We start from the raw sequence: 24,598 nt of genomic DNA on the forward strand, positions 1-24,598 counted from the left end.
GGCATTTTCGTAAATTATATGAACTTGTGGGGTGAATAGGGCAAAACCAATTTTCAAAAAAAAAGGAGGTTAGTTTTGTGTTTGACTTTAAGTTATAGGTCAATTCTGCAAAAAGCCATTTTCTATATTTTGAAATATAGGAGTGGACGGTTGGGTATCCATTCAGGTTCGGTTTGGATCCATTCAGATTCGGTTTACTATTTCTTTTGTGGCAAAATAATTTTTTTGATTAGTTCAAAACAAACAAAGTGTCTCCCTTTTCTCCGGAAAATGTAATCTAAAGCTGTTTTGCATGTATAAATTATATTCCGTTTTTAATATTTATTTGGCCGTATATAACACAAAAACATAGATTTCAACCAAATATTTTTTTTTTCTTTTAACTCAAAATAGATTTGATCTGCGTTTTGAATTATTTTTTCACTAAATTTTATTTAATAGAAATTATAACTGCATCTATAATTTATGAATTTTATGTAAATCTATGTACACTATTTTTTTAAGAAACTAAGGTTGAATTTATGAATGATTTATAAGTTTAGATTTAAGCCTTAAGTTTGTGAAATAAAGCAAAATTGTTAATTTGAGATGTTAATATATTCATATTTTAGATTTGTGAAGAGTTAATCTGTACTATAGTGCAATGATTGTAATTTCTATATGTATTGCATGGATTTATAATATATTTTTTCACGGAGTAACATATGTCTATATAAAATTTTACTGTGTTTTTAACAATCCATAGTCAAATTATAATTTTATATAAATATAATTGTATAATAATCAAATATTCAAAATAGAATAAATCGTTTATTTGGTGTGTGTCTCATTTGTTTTATTTCATTTTAACAAAATAAAAACTGAAACAAAGTAACACGTCTTTTAACACATTTTGCACTAGTCAAATTTTGATTATATATTGTTTTTAATATTAACGATTTAATGTGTTTATTAAAAGCGTCTCATATTTTATTAATATATTGTATGAATTATGAAATAATCCTAAAAATCTGTAATCAGAAAATATCAATTGTAATCCGTTCCACCATATTAAAAAATAATATAAATATTAGTTGATTTTATATATTTTTATTTTATCAAGTTAATAAATTTTATCTAATTTGTAATATCTAAATCTTTAAAAGTTTTATTTTCCAAAGTATAATCAATTATCACTTATTTATTATTTACTTTTATAGTATTTTTATAATTATTTTATATTTTACAATCTAGAATTGTTTTTATTTTCTGTGTATAGATACTTAATTTATTTTATATTTTATAAACTATTAACGGACTGAGTTAAGTAACTATATTTATTATTTAATAATGATATAAAGTTTTATATATAATATTAAGTATTGTATAGCGTGTATATAAGGTGAACTTAAATTAATATTACAGTAGTTGACAAAAATAAGAATAATATTACTGTATAATAATTAAAACTTATTTAGATTTTTTATAAAATTTTACTATTTATAAGAACTGTATATCTATAGTTTTTTGAAAAGACATAGACATTTTTATTAGAATGCAATCTTAGAAAAACTGTATGAATATATTTTTAGTTATTTTAATTTAAAATATTTATATATTTAGTTGAATTAGTTAAATAATTAATTTGTTGCCCGACATATTAAGACACATAGTTAATAGATAACTCCAATTTGGTAAGTATCATATGTTAAACCAAAGTTAGGTTCAAATTGTGATTTTGTTGTAATAATATTGATCTTCGGACCGGATGATGAATTCAAAACATACAAATGGCGTAGCAGTTAGTCTCAACTTGTGTGGTAATGAAAGGTGGATCAATTGTACTTTCTATAAAGGTGGGATACGAATTTCTCATGGTACGTTCCACCTCCAAGGGTGCTTCTGTGTATCAGTACAAGACACCCCTATGCATCAATTTTTTATCAGTGACAAGTTCCCTTCTCTCTGATCAGAAATCATATCACAGAAGAAATCATATCACATAACTGAAGAATAATGAAGGGACAATGTTACTTGGTGAGGTTAGTTTATGTTTTGTCTAGACAACTGTGTAGTTTGTGTAACATGTTAATTTGAAACCGTTTGGTTGTTAATAAGTGAATCATACTAACGAAAATAAAAGACATGCCAAGTGAAATCAATCTACTATATCATTGTTCTATACCTACCAAGTAATGATCAATCTTAAGTTACAAAAAAAAGAAGTAATGATCAATCTACTATATCATCCCCTAGACTATATTTGCAAAGTGATTTTGCTACATGTCATCTCTACAATCAATTTCACAAAACAAATATGACATGACTACTGAAATTGATGACATGGCTTCCGGAAAAATATGACATGGATAATTTTATTTAATGTTGGTTTATATTTTTGGCAAACTTATTAGAATATAGTAATAATTCATATATTACATTTAATATTGATATTTCTTTTTGGTAAACTTTTCTTAAATATGGTAATAGCTCATACATTATCTATAAAATAAATATATTCATATATAACATTTCAAATTTGGAAATATTATTATTTTTGTATAATTATACAATTTGTATTACTAAAGCTTTTCAAAAATTTCTACAATTTTGTAAAAATTTAAATATCTAATCGTAAGATCATTAGTTTTTTATATACCTACAAATTTTATAAATATTGTTTAGACTAAATTTTTGATAATTATACAATGTTATATAATTTTATTAGTTTTATACAAATTGATTTAATATATATCAAATATATATTAAATATAAGTAAGAAAATAGTAAAATCTATAATATTTAATGAAATTTATTTTTAAATATAAGTTAGATTTAAAAATTTCTTACTGCACATGGTGCAGGAAAACACCTAGTTGTTCTATACCTACCAAGTAAGGGAAAATGGTTCATTCCCCTATGAACTAGTTGTTTCCGGCTTTTTCACATACGAACTTTTAAGCCATGCCAAAAACCACATGAATAACGGAAAATTAATTTATTCCCCTATGAACTAGTTGTTTCCGGCTATTTCACAAACAAACTTTTAAGCCATGCCAAAAACCACATGAACAATTCTATTTTTTGAATTACATACACAAACTATCGATTTTAAACTAATTCCCCTAAAACCGTAAATGGTGTTGTTTAAACGTTAACTTTGTTTATGACGGGTAGATAGTCAATTTCATTTAGGTTGATAAAAATAGAATACTATGTCATTTTGTTCTTCTTCTTTTTGTCAACTGCTCTTCTTCTTCATATTTCGTTTTACTCTTCATCATCAATTGAGGATAAAAAAATTTATTCTGCATTTTCGAGTTATATGACATAGTAACTGGTTGGGTAGATATTTTTGAGTTATATGACATAAAGCATATAAAGAGATTATATGACATTAATTTCTGGATTGAGGAGAATATATAAATCCCTGCAGAATCGGAACCTGAGAGTAACATCCGCTTACGGAACCAATCAAACGTCGTAGACTACGCCAATTTGATAGTTCCTTGTGACAATACATGGAGATTGATAAGTTAGTATTTGCTGCTCTTCTATCTTTATGCATCATGTAAAATGTTTTATTCTTCTGCATGATAATAAATTTTATCCCCAATTGATGATGAAGAGTAAAACGATTTCTGAAGAAGAAGATAAGTTGACAAAAAGAAGAAAAAGAAAAAAACGACGTAGTATTATGTTTTTATCAACCCAAATTAAACCGTATCTCCACCTATCATAAACCAAGTTAACGTATAAATAACACCATTACGGTTTTAGGAGAATTAGTTTAAAATCGATAGTTTGTGCATGTAATTCAAAAAACGATCCAGAAATTAATGTCATATGATCTCTTTATATGCTTTATGTCATATAAGTCGAAAATATCTACCCAACCAATTACTATGTCATATAACTCGAAAATGCAGAATAAATTTTTTTATCCTCAACTGATGATGAAGAGTAAAACGATTTCTGAAGAAGAAGATAAGTTAACAAAAAGAAGAAGAAAAAGAAAAAAAAACGACGTAGTATATATTCTCCTTAATCCAGAAATTAATGTCATATGATCTCTTTATATGCTTTATGTCATATAACTCGAAAATATTTACCCAACCAATTACTATGTCATATAACTCGAAAATGCAGAGTAAAATTTTTTATCCTCAATTGATGATGAAGAGTAAAATGATTTCTAAAGAAGAAGATAAGTTGACAAAAAGAAAAAGAAAAAGAAAAAAAACGACGGAGTATGATGTTTTTATCAACCCAAATTAAACCGTCTCTCCACCTATCATAAACCAAGTTAACATATAAATAACACCATTACGGTTTTAGGGGAATTAGTTTAAAATCGATAGTTTGTGCATATAATTAAAAAAATAGAGTTGTTCATGTGGTTTTTGGTATGACTTAAAAATTTGTGTTTGAAATAGCCGGGAACAACTAGTTCATAAGGGAATAAATCATTTTTTCATTCTTCATGTGGTTTTTGGCATAACTAAGTTCATGTGTAAAAAAACCGGAAACAATTAGTTCACAGGGAATAAAGTCATTTTCCCTACCAAGTAATGATCAAAACCAAATATGAGTTACGGCTTCTCTTGTAGACTTGTAGTTCACCTACCTACTACACAGTACAGTCTACATTAGACAAAACATTCAAAATGTTAGAAGGTACCCAATAAATATATTTTGAAGTATATAGTTTGATCTTACATGGTTGTTATATGTATACACTGATAAAGAAGAATCATAAGCTTAGACTTAACTAAGACAAAAACAAGACCAGTTCCACGAGCCACTCCTTATGATCTCACCACTTAGCCAAAGTCTACAGAGCAATTTGTTAGAGAGCTGTAACGTGACGCCTTGGTGGGTTCTTGATTTAGCAGCAAAACCAAGAACTAGAATAAGTCACCTACAAAATCTGAAAACTTCAACCAAAACCCACTCAGTATATCGTCTAAAGAATCTTCTGGTCACGACTCTTTCTGAGAGATCAGGAGGTTAGCAAAATATAATCCATACCATCACGAAAAGTGAGCCTCGGTTCTCTTCTATGAACCCTTTAATTCCATCTAGCAGGTGCCCTTGCGGATTTTTTACTCTTGTCCTTCTTTAAGAGCGTCGACATGTGGTTAAGATCATTCAAACTCGACTTAGACTCGCCTTGTAACCACAGCAACGCCTCGTGAGCTGCATCCTTCTCTGCGTTTTTCTTACTACTACATGGCTTTCCCATGAAATCCAATCCATTGAAAGTAACCATGGCCCGAAACTGGTTGTTCTTCAGCTGCCTTGTCTTGTACACTGGTGTTCCATGTCCTGCTCGGGCAAGCACTGTCTGAAGGTGGTTCTTATCGTTTTCCCCGCCGCTGTTGGGCAGCTGAGTCCCTACTACTTTCAACTTCTTCGTCGTTGTAGGGCTCAGAGCTTTCCGGCCAAAGACGAACCTGCCCTCACATTGGTCTTCAGACACAAGTAATCTAATGGCAGTCATGAGTTTGTCGTACAGTTGAATATCAAGCTTTGGATTCACAAGCTGTAGAAAAGACGAGAACCAAACTTTGTCAAAGAAAGTAAAGAACACAAAAGATGTGTATATCCTCGGGATTAGGATTGGAACTTTTACCTTATTCTGAATAAGCTCGTCGAGCTCTCTTTTTAAAGAAAGGTATGTATATGCTAAAGAGGGTTTCATGAAAAACTCTAGATATCCTCCCAGCATTTTGAGATGACCATCCTAACAGAGACGACATGATGTTAAAACCAGACCAACAAGGAATGAAATTGACAAAACATGATGGGACTATAACTTACAAATCCACCGGAAGATACTTTATCCCCAAACAAAAGAAGCACCGAGTCAGAGACAGCAGTGGAGTCTCGAAGAAACACAGAATTGACTTTGATTTTTTCGTTGAAGACTAGCCAAGGGAAAGGAATCCTTTGTACATTGCCATTCACAGAACTCTGCAAATTTACAAAAAAGAAAAAACATAAATGGTAAAAGCCTCTAAGGATTTCTATTCCGACGAGGGCCTAAGCGTAGTTTGCAGACTAATAAGCTATAAAGATAGACTCACCGTGTATAGAAGCACTTGCCCATCCTCCATTGTCTTGAGCGTAATTGACTTTTCCTTATTCTGTGAATCAGAATAGTTTTATTATTGAGTAAGAACTACAGCTAAGAGCAGCGAAGTAAATGCAAAGGCGACTGATGACTTACAACAACAGAGCAAACTCCCGGGAACAGGCCAGCACAGATGATGGCGCGGACAAGATGTTCATCATAGCTCAGCTTACTGCAACTTTCAACGTTATCAATAAGAGAAGCCTCCTTCAGGAGAAAGAAGAATTGTTTCCGCATAGAGTCCATGGCCTTTAGAGTTTGGGCAGATAGAAAGTTCTGCCAGCAATACTCGTTACCAGAACGTGTTCTTTCAGCATCTTTCCAACCACTGTATGCTCGAATCAGTGTCAAATGATCACTGCAATCACGGCCAGAGAACTTGGACCTTGCCGACTCTGCTAGCTGCAAAATAAAAGGAATCAAGTGAATAATTAGAAGCATTTCTTGGCTTTCCGCTTGGTTCTAGTCATTTGAGAGCAGCCTTTTTGCCAAAAGCAATCTGAGTATACACTATAATCTTACATCCTTTTTGTCAAATGGCATCAGGAATGGGTCTCTGACACTAAGACCAGCAACAACTGTCATTATTGGATCTAGACAATTGAAGATAGCTCCTAAAATAAGCATTTTCCCAAGTTTAGGCTCCACAGGAAGCATCGACAGATTTTTCCCTGCATAGAGCACATAAATGAGTTCATACCAGAACTTGAGAACTCAGATATTTAAGATAATAGAAAAAGTATTCCCAGTAGAAACACACCTAAAGCTGTTAAATTTTCGTTGTCATCAAGAGCACCAATAAGTTTTAGATACTCAACAGCATTCTGGACCTGGAAATCAAAGTGACATTCAAGATTTGATCGGAAACCAGTTGAAAAAAAAACAGTAATAGATCATTACTGATAAAGCTTCAGGAGGTTGCAGTGCCCTGGAAAGGAACTCTGAAATGCTTCCAAGTCCTAAGCTTTTGATTTGTAGACACAGAGACTGTAACGGAGTCCTCAGGAGTTCTGGCTGCTGGTAGTCAGCAAAAGCATCATAGACGCATCTAGGATAAAGGTGATAACACTCTCCAGGCATTACACGACCTGCTCTTCCTCTTCTCTGTAATAGAAAAAAAAAAAGAAAAGACACAATTATTTACAACCACACAGAGAATGTGAAGCAAAAGAAGCAATCATCGATGTCTAATATCTTACTTGGCGAGCAGCTGCCTTCGAGATCCAAGATGGAAGCAGACAAGGGGTGTTGTTAAGCGCATCATAAGACGTCTCTTTTGCTTTTCCACAATCAACCACAAATACAACGTCATTGATGGTGATACTTGTCTCGGCCATGTTGGTGGCCAGCACTACTTTCCTAACTCCTTCTGGAGGTCTATCAAAAATCAGCCTCTGCAGATATGAAAAGGAACATCATCATCAAATTATAACATGTGTTGTACTTGTATGCATATAGAGGCAAACAATGGATACTAGAACTACCTGTTCAGAGCTGGCCATGGATCCGTGACAGGCAAGAAGCAAAACTTTGTTGGGGTCTCCCAGAAGATGATGAGCTTCGAGCTGTTTCTTCAAGGAGTTAATATCATCCCAACCAGTCATGAATACCAAAACAGCACCCGGTCTCTCTCCTTTGACGATGTGACAAAGCACATTCTCAATAAGGTTAAAGCCCATCGAATCAGGGCTCCAGCATGACAAAGAGTCTCTAGTACGAAACTGGTATCCTTTGAAGTCTGCAGCTTCAAGAGCACCCTGCTCACAAGTTGAGAAGAAGCATACTTTAAGCATATAACCAGAGAAAATACAAATTCTAACTTTCTCGTACCTCAACAGCAGAGGATATCTGGGATTTCCTTTTTGTGAATTGAGCTTGTTTTTGCATCTTCCATGTCTTTTCCTCGCCATAATCATCAATTTGATTATATGATGTCAACCTGTACCCAGTAGTCTCAAGAAAATCCTCCAAGAAATGGGCTCGGACAGGATATGTAAACCCCTGTACAGAAATTTTCACTTTTTTTTAAGTGCCTTTTCTACAACGTGATGATATACACTTCTCAGGGTATGGAGAAAACAATATATTTAGCAAATTTAGCAATATAAATATGCGCATAAACTTACTGGGGGAATTTCAAATTTTCACAAATTTGATACCATTTTCATAAATACATTAAATTTGTGATGAAATAAACAAAATTAACCCTCCTAAATCATTTATAAATGTTCAAGAATAATTTATAAAACATTTAAAAAAGTTTATAAACCCAACCCCACACTTAAATACTAAACTCTAAACAATAATCATTTGGTTAGCTAGGGTATTTTTTGATCGAGTGTATTTCTGAAACGTGGTAGTTAACTTGTGCTATTTTAAGCAATTTCTCAACTTACTGGGATATGCATGGCTGGTGCACCACCAAAATAAGAAGAAAAGAGCTCAGCGTTCAAAGTGGCACTCATCAAAATCAACTTCAGGTCAGGTCGACGAGGAAGGAGATCTTTCAAGACAATAAGCAGAAAATCTGACATAAATAGCGAAGAAGATTGTGTGTGAATATGAGAATGTCAGTACCGAAATGGAGAACTTTTGCTAAATATCAAACTTTACCTTCATTCATCCCACGTTCATGAATTTCATCAACTACGACATGAGTCACACCTTTCAAGCTACGATCTATAAGTAGTCTTCTAAGCAAAACACCAGTTGTACAAAAGAGAAGACGTGTGTCTCTCCCCCTCATCCCTTCAAGCCTCACTTTGTAGCCAACCTTCCAAGAGAAGAGAGAGCGCATGTCAACCTCAAATAGTATTCTCACAAATACAAGAGAGGATAAAGAACTTACGGATTCTCCTATTTGTTCTCCACGTTCTGCAGCAACTCGTTCAGAAACAGAAATAGCAGATATTCTTCTAGGCTGTGTGCATATGATGCTGCAAGCAGCTCCACGGGCAGCCTCGATCTCAGATTCTAATATGTACTGAGGAAGCTGCGTTGTTTTACCACAGCCAGTTTCTCCAGAAACCACTATGACCTATGTAAGATGAACACAGCACCCATTAGATAAACGTCATCATTATTACATTAAAATGAATTGAAGACTTTTCTGTTTCACCTGGTTTGCTGAAATAGCTCTTAATAGTGCTTCTTTCTCTTTGTATGCAGGAAGTGTTTTGCGGAACTCTACCATTTTCTGGCCTTCCGGAGAATCCTGCCAAGACAATTATACATATCAAACCACATATGAGTCAATATGATTCCGAGAAGATGAAGCTACAAGTTCAAAGGAAACCCACCACCCACTGCTGTTGCTTGCTCCTAAGTTGCAGACTTCTGGGACGGAGTATTCTTTCCCTGGCAAGACTATTCTGCATCACCGTCTCTGGTTTCTCGTAGTTTCCATAACCGGTTGCTAAGCTGTCACTACTACTAGGCCTGGACATCTCTGGAATCAACATTTTCTTCTGATCCAGGAAAGCATGTAGATGGGCATCTACCTCACTTTGTAGGCCAAAAGGCAAAACCACCTGGTGAATCCAAGAACGCCATACTAGATATCTTAGTAAACAAAAGCTTGGCAAAGAAGCTTATAAACAAGACAACAAGTTATACTATAGGGATAAGTTTGGTATACCTCTCTCTGAGGGCGCTTATCATCAAGATCAGGTCTATAGTTCGGCAAGGGAGATTTGCTAATGACAATGATCTTCGAGTACTGACGGCTGCAAACAAAACAGAAAACATCTCTAAGAGAAAGAAACCAAAGTAACATGCTTTCACTTGGTAACACAACAAAGCTTCACCTGTATAATCCCATTCTAGTTGCCATTGCAGAGATGTGATCAAAATCACGCCGATCTTTCCTCTCCCTGGACACAACTTCTTGGTCTTCTCCGTTCCGTAGAAGCATAGTAAGTTTGAATCTCCATTGGTCGATGTTATCAAGAGTCGAACCCGCCTAACAAAACAATGAACACAACTAAGCAAAAAGACACAAACTTGAAATGTAAAGTTCGAAACTTTACCATTTGCTGAGACTGAGAAGAGCCGACGACGTCACGGTCTGACTCATCGCTTGACTCGTAGTCGTTGTAAGCGATTCTTCCATACCCTTGCTTTTGAAAGTAGGGTAAGTTAGATACTCTCCACTCCAGCGAAGAACGACCTGCTTTGGCGGACAAGACCCTCGACCTCTGAGAATGAAGAGACCTAACTAGAGACGATGGTCTGCTGAACAGCAAGTTAGGGCTCCGAAAGAGGTGGAGGGAGCTATGTTGGATAAACATGGAGGCAGCACCGACGACGACGGCGTTAGGTTTGATATGTCCTCGGAAAATTGCAGAGTAGTAAGGCATCTTTTTCGAGATTCTTACAACATCTGAATAATAAAAGAGTTAGTCTTCTCCAGAGACGATGGATGGAGGTTTGGGTTGTGAGGTTTTTGTGAGGCTGCGGAGGTGCCACAACCCTTTCTAATGACGGCCACGACGGAGATTGAAGAAGAAGACACTGAGCTATCCTTTGGGCTTTTGTTTTTTGGGCCGAGTTGTACTTGACCATTTCAATAATACCAGGACAGACTTATTCACATAGCTGCTATATCTTATTTACCGAGTGATTTTGACAGATGTCATCATCATATTAATTTTGAAAACAAAATGATATACATGACATACTAATAAAGATTACATAGCATAGACTAATTGTGACATAAACATTTATATTTAATGTTCTTTTATAATTTTGGTAAGTTTTTAGAATAAGGTAATAACTTACAAATCATCACTAATATAACAATAAATAGTAAAATAGAAATATAGTAATATATAATAATTTTCAAAAATAGTATTTCATTTATTTAAATAATTTTATAATTTTTCTTACTAAAACAAATCTTAAAAAATTTATGCATTTTCAAACAAAAAAAATCTAATCATGTTATGATTATTTCTTTTTAATATTTACAAATTTTATAAATATTATTTTATTTTATTTTTTTGTTAATTATACATAAAAAAACTTTCCCTTAATTTTAAAGAATTTTATTTAATATATATTAACCAAAATAAATAAATAAAAATATTTCCAAGGCCAAGTTGCTATTTTGCTTTAGGCACCCAAATATGACAGGCCGGGCCTGTGTATATATATATATATATATATATTATTAAATATAAATAATATAAATGTAAATAAAAATATTTATTTTATCTTAATTTTTACATAGAATTATAATATTGTTCCTAAATAATAAAACCAAAAAATTAACAAAGAATTATTTATACATATAATTTTAAAACTTTATTTCTGCACATGGTACAGGAAAATACCTAGTATGTAGTGTATTATTAACTATTTGTTTTTTTTTTTGGTGACGACCATACAAAAACTGAAAAAATCTTAGAACAATATATTGCTAAGCTATAAGAAATATTTGAATATTAGAAATATGAATAATAGTAAACTATTATTTGGGTTTAGATTTTTTTTTTTAAAAAAAAGTATTCAACTAATATTTTACTATTAACTTTTTTTTTTGAAATATTCAACTAATATCTTTTCTATATTTTTGTATTATATAATATCCATGTTGGGCAAGGAGTCGTTGCGTCCATATTTAGCGACTAAAAAGCAAATGTTGATGGGGAGAAAAGAGAAAATTGTTTTTTTAGAGCAAAAAAATGATAACTTATCCTTTTAGACTAATCTCATATACTTTATGTCCCATTAGGCTAATATTTTCAAAATGACAATAATGCCCTTAAAATTGTAATTTTTAAATATACTAAATAATGGGTTAGATCAAGCGGGATCGATCGATCCGAAATTACAAGGTCGAACGGATCGATCGATCATGATCATTATGCAGAGCAAAAAAAACGCGGAGTATATACTGATCGACCTGGTCCATTTCACTCGATCGGCAAAGGTCGATTTCATACAGATCGACCGATCTCGAATTGTAGACCGATCGATCTGTGGAAGTATAGATATGAATCATGGTAGAAATAATGTGATTTTTTGTGAAAATTTTATGAACAATCAATGGAATATAGAAGACGGCGTGAGAAGAAGGTTACCACTTTTTTTTTGTTTTTTTTAAATATGAAAGTGAATATTCTCAAATATTTTGTTTCCATATTTTTAGGAACTGATTTCTTATCCGTATAATACAGCTAATGTGTAGAAATCGGTTTCTACATGTTTTTAGAATTATAGTAATGTGTAGATTTTGATTTCTGCATGTTTTAGATTTATAGTAAATTTGTAGAAGTCGGTTTCTACGTGTTTTAGATTTATATTAATATGCAGATTTTGATTTCTAAAGATTTTAGATCGGTAGGTTAAGCGTGGAATGTATATTCTAAATATTTTTAGAATACTCTTATTTACGTAGATCACATATTCTAAACATTGTAGTTTCAATGGAAAAAGTTGATTTCGTTTTCTACTCCGTAGAATGTCATTTCTACTTTATTTAGAACAAAATCTGAAAATTATGATTTAAACATTTTTAGAACTGAAAAAAACACCACTAAGTTCATATAGGTATTTTATCAATAGTTACTATTTTTCCAATTTTTTTTTGTTTGTAAAACTATTTATTAAATTTATTTTCAAAACTATTAAAGGGTATTATAGGTAAAATTGACACAAAATAGATATTAGTCTAAAAATGCATAGTTATCATTTTTTTTTCTAATAAAAAACAATTTTCCCGAGAAAATATAACCAGTGGAAACCAGTATTAACTCAGCAGCTACTTTTACGGGGGTTGTCGGTGTTGATCCGACCGCTGAAAAAAACAAACTGAATTGGTTGTTACGATTGTTACTACGGTCACTGCGTCCGGTGTTGTTGACTTGCTCTCCACATACTTCGGGGAAAAGTAACCTATAATTTTCGACGTTGGCAGGGCTAATATATATAATATGTTAAATATTACATTCAAACTTAAAATATTTCAAACTCATTTATTTTCCACTCAAAAATTTATTTGAAATAAATTCTTTTAAACTTTACTCTATTTTCATTTCAAAAATATTAGAGTAATCATATCCAATATTCTGTTTTTACTCCAAAATAAGGAAAAAACTGGAGTAAAATTTAATTTAATTTTTGGGTATAACACTTTGAAGTAAAAACATATGAATATATTTAAAATGTTTTGTTTCTCATATCTAGTCCTATATTTTTGTCTTCTTCATGTGTTTTGCGCAGTAGTTAAACTGGAACCTTCTATTTTAACTTGGCTTGACATAAAAACCAACTCAAACGTGACTTGAAATAAGGGTATTAGATCTGTTGCGGATCTAGCAAATAACTCGATTGAGTTTCATATGATACTTCAGATACTGAGTTTTGTTCAGTTATCCCGATAATCGAAACATAACCCGAACTAAACCAAACATATAAGACTTATAGTTATGTATATGGTATATCATACCACATGTGTTACGGGTTAGGATTTTTTGATTTTTGGATTATCATCATTATTCAGTATTTCAGTGTTATAAACTTTGGAATGTTGATATTTACGGGTTTGATGAGTGTTGAATACTTTTTATTCATTCTAAGTATTATATTTTCTTTGTTTAGATTTTTCATTACGTACTTTACTTCAGTATAACCCGAATCGAACAGAAACATCCGAATCCAAACAATGTATGATTGCTTTACCGGTTCTAGGATGCATAAAAAATTAGAACCAAAACCAAAGTGTTATTATCCGAATTCAATATGTACTTAAATTTTTTATAAATGGGATCTAGGAAGGTAAAACCAAATATCCAAACCTGAAAAACCCGATCCGCACTCGAACATCTATCCGAACGCCATGCCTAGTTTCAACCATGTGCCATTGAAGCTCAGTCGCCTGGTTTTGTATTTCTTTCAAGAAACAATCTTTTGAATTTGCTTCCGCACATAATGTTTGTTTGTCAAACATTATTTTTTTTAATGTCCCACCACTCTATTTCTAGATTCAGTCCACAGCAGTAGAAGAGGAATATGTGTATATGAGGGAGTACAATATTCCAAAGGTAATGTAAATCAATTGGAAACAGTAAGATTGAAACGATACAAAATGCTTGTTCTTAGCAATGATCTCAGGAAACAAAACAAAATATAAAAAAACCACCAACAAGATCTTTTATAGGATCTGTGGCTTGGCCAAGTTCTTATTTGCTATATCCTTCTCATGTGTGTGTATATACAGAAAAGATTTTCTTGTGTTGTCTTGTCAGGTATATGCTGTTTTAAACCGGAGATTCAGAATCCTGAGCTTCTTTAGTTTCATCTCCAAGAAGGTTTTTGGTGAGTGACTCATGATCTTCTTCTTGACTTGACGCTTCATTCAACTGTCTTTTCTCCTCTGTTTTACCCCAAAGGACTAAGTACAGCCCCAACATTATGAACACTGAGCCAACAATGCTGCACACAAGTAAAGTACTAAATATTAATATCTTCTTTTAAACTATGTGCAAGACCATGTTCTAAAAGTTTCCTCTTGTGAACTTACCTTCCAGAGTAAAGTTGATCACCGAGGACAACAAATGCCATTGCAGCTACTAGAAGTGTCTGGAGTGGTTGAAAGACAGCAACAAAGACAGGACCGCCTTTGTAAATACACCATGTTTGAAGATAAACCACCAGACCAGACGCCACTATTCCCTGTAAGATTCTGTCTTTGTTAGCTCAATTTTTGGACTCAGAGATCTTGAGCATGCACATAGAAAAATAGAGAATTACCGCGTATAGGATGGTGAAGAGCTCTTCCCATGAGCCAATGATCCAATTGCTGGGATCAGTCTCAACAAACAGAGCAATGACCAGAAACTGAATCAGACCAAAGAAACATGTGAATGATGTTAAAGTGAGCTTCGCTGGGTACTTCTTTAGGACAGGAGCTTGAAGAACCATCCAAGCAGCCCATGACAAGCAGTGTCCCATAAGGTATAAGCATCCAAGTGTCCAGTTCTGAGACTTGTTAATGGATTCAATCTCGTCATGAGAGTGGTGGGTTTCTTGCGCCGTAAGACTTCTGCGAAGAAGTGGGAATCCTCTGTACAATGTGATGGTTGTTGCTCCGCCTATGCTCACTATAGTCCCCAACACTTTGGCTACACCGTGTCTTCGAACAAGGTTTATGTGCTCGATCCTTGAAAATTGATGAAGCTCAACGTTAGGATATGGATATAAAGATGATAAATTCCCTTGAAAGGATTTTACTTGAAATTAAAGAGGTTAAGGTACCTTAGGGTACAAGCCATGATGAAAGTGATTGCAGGAACAGAGTTCTGCACTGCTGAAGCAAACGTTGGAGATGCATATGTCAGTCCTAAGAGGTAGAATCCTTGATTTGCTGTGATTCTGATGTCGATTGGATCAGATGGAAGAAAACAAGAATCAAGTTTCATACTTGTTAAGAATAAAATTGATTATTGATTAAAAAAAAGGAATGTTTCTTACCCTATCAGTGCTAAGAGAAAGAACTGAACAAGTAAAGAGAATCTGAGAGGAGGCCTTTCCTTCCTAAGAAACACACAAAAAAAAAGATTTGATTGACATCTTTTTTTTTTTTTGTTCAACAGAGTACTTAAAATAAAAAACCTGAGCCTGAAGCCCAAATGTTTAGGTTACAATAAAAGGAAGAAGATGGACCTTTGCCAAACAGTCAGCAGGCCCATATGAGACACAAATAACAAAACATTCTGGTTCTACCCAAGAAACCCAAATGAGATTAAAAGAAGAAAACATTATCCAAAAAGATATATATATATATATGTATATAATTTCTTCTTACACAAGCAACCCTTGTGAACTCAAAAGAATAAACCTATATGGTTTACCAAAAAAGAAATCCACATCTCAGACCAAAGGATAAACATTGTCTTTCCTACTCAAGAAACCACATATGAAATCCAAATGACAAATCTATGGTGTTACCAAGAAACATATATGAGACAAACCAAACACATTGTTTATCTTGAGACAAACCAAACATATATGAGACAATCCAAATTAAACTCTAGAACCAAATGCTCGTTGAACCATAAAGCCTCGGCGAGCTAAAGGATTAAAAGGAAGACTGTGAACTTACTTCTCCAAAAAGTAAGCGAAAGGACCAATGAGAAGAAGAGCAAGAATGTTTCTGTAAACAGGATAGACCACTTTACTAACACCAATGTTAAGTGCAACTCTTGAGACAATGTGGAAACCTGCGAAACAGAATTGTAAAGTTATCAAAGCTACAAGAAGCTTCATCTTCTCAGATACTACTGCTTTTCCCATCTCTCTTATTCTTCTTTTACTTTATAAAATCTTATATTTCTTTCTGCTTGATTTTCTTTTGTTCTCTCTTTCTTTATATGTACTTCCGTATCAAGATTACTCTTATATGTGAGTGTGCGGTGGTACAGTTTGAGATTTAAAATAAATATTAAATTAATTATTATTTAGTAAAATGAATGATTGGCTGTATCAGAGAACTCTGATGGGTAAAATTCTTCAAGGGAGGCCATTATATTTGTGTAGTAATGATTATAAATAATGATGTAAGATGGTATACATCTTGACTAGATTAACAGGCACAGGCTTAGGATGGTAGTTTATGAGATTTTTATATTTTTATTCTTTGCGCTGACTCAAATATGCTGGGTGCATATATGTATATATATATATAAAATTACTATTCAGCATTTTTTTTATCACGAACTATGATAATACCATTGCAATATCATTCAGACGCCAACTACCAATAGGTTTTATTAAAAGAGCAAATATATTTTGATATTTAGTCAAAAAATAAATTTGATATTCAATATATATAGATATAAACATGATACGATATATGAATTCCATAATTCAAGAAATAAATGTAAAGTCGTCCCATGTTTAGCAAGCAGACAAACACAGATCAGTTATATGGTTGTCTCGATCCCTGTCTCCCTAGATTCATTTCTCGAAGACTTTGTACAAGTGAATAACTAACAAACTAACGACAGCCTAAGAAAAGAATGGTGCATCGCATCTCCTGTTTCACACTTATTGCGTGTACTCCATATTACTTTTCTATTTGTGTGTTAGTAAAAACTTGAGCTTAATAATCTAAAAATCAATATATTTATTAAACTACATGCATTGTGTGAACCTCTCTATATGCATTCATCGAATTTTATTTGATTTAAAGTACTCGGAAAAACATAATGTGAACCTCTATATATGTAATAATGATTTTAGGAATCGAATTACATGTGGGCTCGTTCCTGATTATTAGACGGGTTGTCTTCAATCCTAGTCCTAGAAATAAAAAAATCAGTTAATATTTAACAACTATTTTTGTTAATTATCCGGAATGCAATTATGCCATAGGAATATTAACCACCGTTTGTTCTGTTAACTTGTTCTTATTCATATCATTAGGTTCTCTGAATGATAGTATAAGTTTAACTCTAATAAATAACGTCATCTCAGAAATGCTTGGTTTATAAGTGAGTCCTTTTAGTTTATTAATCATAACAGTTTAATTTTCTGAATACTTTGGTTCTAATCTTCCGCTGGTGGCCATGGAATGGTCACATGCAAAAGATGCCGGCCTCTATATTATTGCATTTCATGATAGAAAATTGCCAGCGTAGTTGCCAGATTATTATTGTGCTAGATGATAACCCGTGCGCATAGGCCTGTCCGAGATCCGGATTCGATCCGAGATTCGATCCGGCTCCGATCCGAAAATCCGGATATTCGGAGGGACCGAATCCGGATCCGGATAGTAAAATGTTGGATCCGTCAAAGCCGGATCCGGATCCGGATATCTTAATTTTTTAGTCCGGGTATCCGGATCCGTAAGTTTTATTAATAACTATTTCAAAAATAGTAATATTTATATATAAAAATTAATTTTATTTAATATATTTTTATTTTTATAATAGTATATATATATATTTTATGTAAATTTTGTAATATTATACATAGAAATAATTAAAAACATTATATATATTTTTATTTTTAAATTATTTTTAATATTTTATATATATTAATATTATTTTTTATTTATTTTTAGGATCCAAATCCGGATCCGGATATCCGCCGGATATTATAATTTTTAGAAGGATATCCGACACCCGGATATCCGAGAACCCCAGACCCGGATAAGAATAGTAAAATTATGGATCCGCCGGATAAGGATCCGGATCCGGATACCTTAAAATTGCTCGGATACCCGATCCGTCCCAGGCCTACGTGCGCATGCGCAGGGTGAATTTTTATAATAATGCTTGTTTATTAAATGGTTTTAACATTTTGCAACATTACAATCTTTATAGATTATAAATTGACGAATACAAATGTTAGTCTCTTAAATGTATCATCGTTGTTGAAGAGTTAACATATTACATATTATTTTAATTATTTTTAAGATTTCATATGCACAAAGAGAAATTAATTATTGTGGATGATACAAATCACCAAAACCAAATATGCAACACTGATAGAATTATGAAGAAAGAGGAATAGGTTTTCTGCTCTAGATTTGTTTACTATTGACTTTCCATAAGTGATTTCATTTTCTATGAGTTTAGTTTTTTTTTTTTAATTCTTCTATGAATTCGGTGAATTACATAAGTGTCAATTTAAAAAGATGGACATCTGTAAAAATTAGTTCCACTCGAGATACATATCTAAGAATCAAAATTTTGAATAAAATCACCGGCAAACTATATTAACAGGTTAGTGTTCATATCTAATATATCAAGCTATTATAGAATATAAGTGTAGACGCGAAATATAAATGTCTGTCTAGTATATATTCACCAGTTTGGTTTAAAAATCATCTAATTCTAGAGCAATAAAACAAATTAATTATTTTATTAACCTAAGCTTTTGAGGTTTAATTACTTAAGAGTATATAAATAAAAATATATATAATATTTTACCATTTTAGTATATGTAAACTATGTATAAACTAAAAACTGTTTGTTTTATTATAAAACTCCTTTTGCTCTCTTTTACGATTTCTTATACTTTATCGTTGTCATTATTGTGTTTTGATTGCTTGGCGTGTGGTATTAGCAGATATTCGGGACCTATGGGAAATTAGGGTTTTCCTAGTTTTCTTATTTAAACAGAAATCGACAGTGCGAATTTCGGTTCCCACAAGGTTTAGTTACTTAAGAGTATATAAATAAAAATATATATAATATTTTACCATTTTAGTATATGTAAACTATGTATAAACTAAAAACTGTTTGTTTTATTAAATGATAAACCAGAAAACTTATAATAAATAGTTCAAATCTCTCATTCTTACAACTATAATAGTTAGATAGGATATTAGGGAGAAACAATATTAGACGAATGATCAAATCTCTCATTCTTCGAACAAACTCAAAAGAGGTGATTGGAATCTTCTCATGATATTTCACTAAAAAGATTTAGGAATAAAAATCAAGACTAAATTATTTAATCTGAACGATATTAAAAATCACTTCGATTTGAAGAAGTGTGTTTTTGGGATTCTCAGAATGAAATAAGATATCAAAAATCACCTATTTAAAAAATAAATTTGTATACATAAAAGTATATACATTAGAGTAATCACATAAATTAAACTAATACCTTTTGTTAATTTACAATCACGTTTTGTGTAAATAAATCAAAACAATCATTTTATTTACTTTATATGATATAAACTAAAATTTATTGATATTGAAATAGATATATATAGTATATTTTAATATAAATATTTATTATTAACACTTCCTACTCATATTAATTTTTAACATTTTTATATTTGCTGTAACAAAAATTTAAACCATTAATCACAAAAATTTTAATGTGAGATTTTTCAAGACAAATTTCAAAATTAAAATACTATGATCTCAATAATTTTTCATTGGAAATGTTAAAATTAACATATTTAAATATTTGTATATAGTACATAGTTTATTTCAAATGATAATATATATATAATATGAATATCTATTAATGAAACTTCATATTCATACGATTTATTAGGGTTGAGCATTTTATCCGATACTCGAACCTGTATCTGAATCCGATCCAAAAATCCGAACCGAAGTAGCAAAAACCGAAAGGTTATTGAATTCGGAGAGATTGGATATCCAAACCCAAACGGATAATATCCAAACATGAACGGGTAATATCCAAAACCGAATGATATCCGAAGATAACCAAACATAAATATACTTAACCCTATATTTCTAGTTTACTCCTCTCATTTATTCAAAATATTTATATTAATGATGCACATTGCTCAAAATTAGATAATATACATATAATTATGGACAAAATCATTTGCTACTAACTTAAAATAAATATCAAGCTCTTGTTTCTTGCATTAACAAAAGTTGCATCTAAAATTACAAAACAACAACTAAATTAGTGGTTTTCTATTTTTAAAGTTTTATCTCCAGACCTATTAAAAGTTTAATCTTTTGAAAATAAGAAAACCAGTTAAGTTAAAAATATATTTCAAATACAAAAAAAATTAAACAATGAATGATTTAATTAATTTTCTTCAAAATTTAGATATCCAAACCGACCCAAAATATCCGAACCCAAACATAAAATACCCGAACTAGACCCGAAGTGTAGAAATACCTGAACATGTTCTATACCTTTATACTGAAATACCCAAAAATCCTAAATACCCGATATGAACCCAAACGTGAATTTGAACGCTCACTCCTACGATATATGATCATTTATATCTTGCTTGAACAAAAAAAAGTTAAACCATTGATCACAAAATTTTCAATGTGGAATTTTTACCATTTTTAGTAATTTATAGTCGTTTTTAAAAATTCAAAATATAACATATAATAAAAAATCTAATTTTTTTATTATATCTTTAATGTGATTGTTTAATCTCTTTTAATAATATAAAATTAAACAAAAAAGAGAGATGATACAAAAATTGTTATCAAATATGTATTATTCATAAGCATTAATTGTCACAAATATGTTAACCATATTAGGTAATTCCGTAGTTTTTATTTAAGGAAAAAAAAATATTAGTTGGTGCACTAATAATTAATTTGATAGTTAGTTTAATAAAAAGCATAGTATACGTTTTTATGGACCAACTTCTTTTTAAAGAGTTCTAAGAATCATCCTCGTGATGACACGTGACTACGAAAACATGTTGTAATGCTCCAAGATTAATATATAGGGGATAATCCAACATATATATAATTGTTTCCTTACTAAAATCATACATATATATATATATGATCAACTTTTCACACTTTTAATATGTGGTTGAAACAGTTTAGAGTATTAAGGGCATCTCCAATAGAACACTTTTATTTCCTCTAAATTTGACACTAAAATAGAGTAACTCTATTATAGAGTTGAATTTTCTCCAATGGTTTACTTTATAATAAAGTGAAATATAGAGAAATGTTGTTTTTTAACTCCAAATATAGAGTAAAAAAGCAACATACCTCTATATTTCATTCTATTATAGTGTATCTCTATTATAGAGTGAACCATTGGAGGAAATCCAACTCTATAATAGAGTTACTTTATTTTAGTGTAAAATATAGAAGAAATAATAGTGTTCCATTGGAGATGGTCTAAGGTGAAAATGATATGAATTAATAGAAACAAAAAGAAAAAACTAAAATTAGAAATAAATGAATATATATATATATATATACATATATAATATTAACTATAGCTTTATTTTTATTTCGCGTTTGGCCTCCGGTTTCTTTGTTGACCGGTCTCTGTGACACCGGAGAGGGTTGTGACACCGGAGAGGGTTCCTTTCAGCACGGATTATTATTTTTTCGGTAGGTTTCAAGGGCTGTGGCGGATCTTTGTTGCAGTTGTTGGTCGTCTTGGTGTCGCTCTTGGTCAATGTGTACACTCCAGTATCACATTGGTTCTTTCGCAATTTTCGGTAGTGCATTTGACTTTTCTGTGTAGGTTTAGAGGCTACAAGTAAGGAAGCGTGGTGATTACAACCCATTTCTTGCACGGTCTCGATCCTCTCACTTCTTGTTGTAAAAGCTTCAAAAGCGGATTAGATTACAAGTTTAGAAAATATTATCGGGAGCCAGCTACTCCAGAGACGACACAGAAGACATGGCATCCGAGAAAATGAGCTGAATCTCGCATTTCTGTGGTTCTCGATGATGGCTAAGAACGGTCTTTGGTTCTCGAGGATTTTGAATCTGACCTAGCGAACGCGCCGGAATATGGGTCGAGCTGAACTAGTTAGGAGTATTATGATTCGAGAAATTTTGTACGAGTCAATGTTTGTAATCGAAATTCTTATTGCTGTTCTCGAATATATAAAATTTATATTATGAAAAGGAAAAAAAGAGGGAAGCTAAATGATATCAAATCAGAAAAGACAGAAACATATGAAATAATGATGCTCTCTTTTTCATGTGATTGGTGGAAAAATAAAGTAACTGAAAGTAAACATTCATTCTTTCTCTTTTTTTTTGACTATAATTCAACCAACCAATCAATCACACTCTTACTCAAAGTTTAGTATCACTCTTAAGAGCAGCATCAACAGAAACGCTTAAGTGAGAGGAGCTTAAAAAAAATTATTATAATAGTGGGTGAATCCTACATAAAAACTAAACACCGTCGCCTCTGCGTTTTATTTAAGCGCTGTGTTTTTTCAGTGCTTGCACTGTTTCGCGGGCCCCACTAACACGTGGTGGCCTGCGATTGGTTTGTTTTTAATTTTTTTTTTATCAGACAAAAAAACTTATAAAAAAAAAAAATTAATCAACCTGCTAGGGTTAATGGTGCTCTAATAAAAGTCTAAATTATAGTGGTTGTTCCCTCTGCTTATGATAGAACTTTCCACAAGCTAGGACGGTTGTATAAATATCCCCTAAATATGACCCACTTATGACGTAACCTATATTATTCATATATTTCTCATTCCCCCATCCCAACAAAGAAAAGAGATCACATAGATATGAGGCAAACAAATCCCACAAAATCGATCTAATGAAGAGGTGTTAGTTGATATGGATAATTTGAAACAACCTATCAATATCAAATTTGATATAAACATCCACACACAAAAAAGAACACACATAATCAATAAAATCAGATGACGTAAAAGATGTATTAGAAACAACAAAATCAGACAATTTTTCTAAAACTTAATAAACTCAACAGATCTGATATTAAAAAATTAGGGAAAGCTGCAAACCTAAAAATATTTTAAAACAATAAATTCAACAAATCCATATCCCTCTGCCAATTAATTATGTCATATTTGTTTGCTATATGTTGTTAAATCGATCACTAACACTGATTTATGAATATCAACTACATGAAGATCACATGGTTAATTGAACTAATTTGAATCGAGTATGCAATTATGATAAGGTGGATAGTGCTTTAAACATATTAGAGAACATCTTAAACTTACTTGCATCTCTGTGTTCAAAATTATTTGTTTACAAGAATATGATCTAGGTTAATTTCTTAAATCTATTCTACACCATGAGAGTGGTACAATTGAACTTCAGAGTTCCAAGTTCTAAGTATAAAATATCTTTATTGTTTATAGTGTTAGAAGTTGAACAGTCTAAACCATGAAACCCAAACTTCTATGACTACCCAACATTTTTGGTATAAGCTTTATATCGATTTTATTTGCTTGCATCAAAACTCTAAACTATATTTAGACTTAGTTTTATTTTATAAACCATTGTGTCATTTTTCTCTGCGAAATCGATTCTAAAATACTACGCTTGAAAACTACATCTTTGGGATGAAGACCCAACTCCATCAGAAAATGACGACGTTGCCACCAAAATATTATGGTAGCACTAATTTTTAATTAAACTTTACCGTAAGTAATTTACTAATTTCAAAAAAAAAATTTCATTATTTTTCTGATTGGTGACATATCATATTAGAGTTTAATTACAATAACATGTAGTAAACATTATGCGGTGAAAACTGTAGATTTATGTGTTGTATTTACTGTAAAAATATGTGTTACTATATTTTCAAATTAACCAATGGATAAACTTTTTGTTGTATAAGTTATAGAATGTACATAAAAAATTATGAATATCAGTACCAATATCTATTATAAATTTACTAAAATAAATTAAAGAAACTTAAATAAATGAAATTAAAATAAATAAAATTAAAAATAAGAAAATATACCTAAATATATGTATATATTATAACAAATGGTATCTGTATATTTACATATATTGTTTGTGTGTAAAATATTTAGCTACCAAATGGACAATTAATGTTATAGGAAAATTATGTTTAAATAATTTAAATGAAAATAACTTTTGAAAATTTATTAACATATCTTAACGACAAGTGAAACCATGGTCATGTTACAATTTTATAAATGATTGATTGGAAACTTTCTAATGCATAAATTATAATAATATCAATTTTATAAAAAATATCAATAATAATAATATTATTAATAATAATAATTGTTACAAA

General features: G+C 31.5%; 2 protein-coding genes across 4 annotated transcripts; both read right to left on the reverse strand.

The window, feature by feature from the left end:
• Positions 1–4,647: 4,647 nt before the first annotated feature.
• LOC106382089 (DExH-box ATP-dependent RNA helicase DExH3) lies at positions 4,648–10,596 on the reverse strand. Of its 3 annotated transcripts, none has more exons than XM_013822051.3 (20): positions 10,144–10,596; positions 9,922–10,076; positions 9,753–9,840; positions 9,415–9,645; positions 9,234–9,329; positions 8,964–9,152; positions 8,729–8,888; positions 8,512–8,642; positions 7,946–8,116; positions 7,600–7,872; positions 7,315–7,509; positions 7,016–7,219; positions 6,876–6,945; positions 6,638–6,786; positions 6,212–6,517; positions 6,069–6,128; positions 5,803–5,955; positions 5,615–5,725; positions 5,011–5,524; positions 4,648–4,909 (listed from the first exon to the last, which is right to left on the reverse strand). In XM_013822051.3, the coding sequence occupies exons 1-19, from the start codon at positions 10,471–10,473 to the stop codon at positions 5,051–5,053; spliced, it is 3,546 nt and encodes a 1,181-aa protein (XP_013677505.2). In that variant the 5' UTR covers positions 10,474–10,596; the 3' UTR covers positions 4,648–4,909; positions 5,011–5,050. The 3 variants fall into 3 exon arrangements, with proteins under 3 accessions (XP_013677505.2, XP_013677504.2, XP_013677503.2); XM_013822050.3 differs by having other exon boundaries at positions 4,648–4,916; XM_013822049.3 differs by having other exon boundaries at positions 4,648–5,524.
• A 3,522-nt stretch (positions 10,597–14,118) lies between these two features.
• Positions 14,119–17,151, reverse strand: LOC106382090 (WAT1-related protein At3g18200-like). Its single transcript, XM_048760217.1, has 6 exons — positions 16,221–17,151; positions 15,590–15,652; positions 15,374–15,490; positions 14,870–15,278; positions 14,640–14,791; positions 14,119–14,551 (listed from the first exon to the last, which is right to left on the reverse strand). The coding sequence occupies exons 1-6, from the start codon at positions 16,409–16,411 to the stop codon at positions 14,377–14,379; spliced, it is 1,107 nt and encodes a 368-aa protein (XP_048616174.1). The 5' UTR covers positions 16,412–17,151; the 3' UTR covers positions 14,119–14,376.
• Positions 17,152–24,598: the final 7,447 nt, after the last annotated feature.

This window comes from Brassica napus, chromosome C6, assembly GCF_020379485.1.
Source record: "Brassica napus cultivar Da-Ae chromosome C6, Da-Ae, whole genome shotgun sequence".
NCBI lineage: Eukaryota > Viridiplantae > Streptophyta > Magnoliopsida > Brassicales > Brassicaceae > Brassica > Brassica napus.

What these genes read in the sequence shown, in the direction of transcription:
- LOC106382089 (XM_013822051.3), bottom strand. Translation starts at nt 10,473, where the DNA reads ATGCCTTACTACTCTGCAATTTTCCGAGGACATATCAAACCTAACGCC. An exon ending in GAGCTATTTCAGCAAACCAG is followed by an intron (nt 9,153 to 9,233) that starts GTGAAACAGAAA and finishes CATCTTACATAG; the next exon opens with GTCATAGTGGTTTCTGGAGA. An exon ending in AACCTCCTGAAGCTTTATCA is followed by an intron (nt 6,946 to 7,015) that starts GTAATGATCTAT and finishes TTTGATTTCCAG; the next exon opens with GTCCAGAATGCTGTTGAGTA.
- LOC106382090 (XM_048760217.1), bottom strand. Translation starts at nt 16,411, where the DNA reads ATGGGAAAAGCAGTAGTATCTGAGAAGATGAAGCTTCTTGTAGCTTTG. An exon ending in ATCATGGCTTGTACCCTAAG is followed by an intron (nt 15,279 to 15,373) that starts GTACCTTAACCT and finishes TCAATTTTCAAG; the next exon opens with GATCGAGCACATAAACCTTG. An exon ending in GATCAACTTTACTCTGGAAG is followed by an intron (nt 14,552 to 14,639) that starts GTAAGTTCACAA and finishes ACTTGTGTGCAG; the next exon opens with CATTGTTGGCTCAGTGTTCA.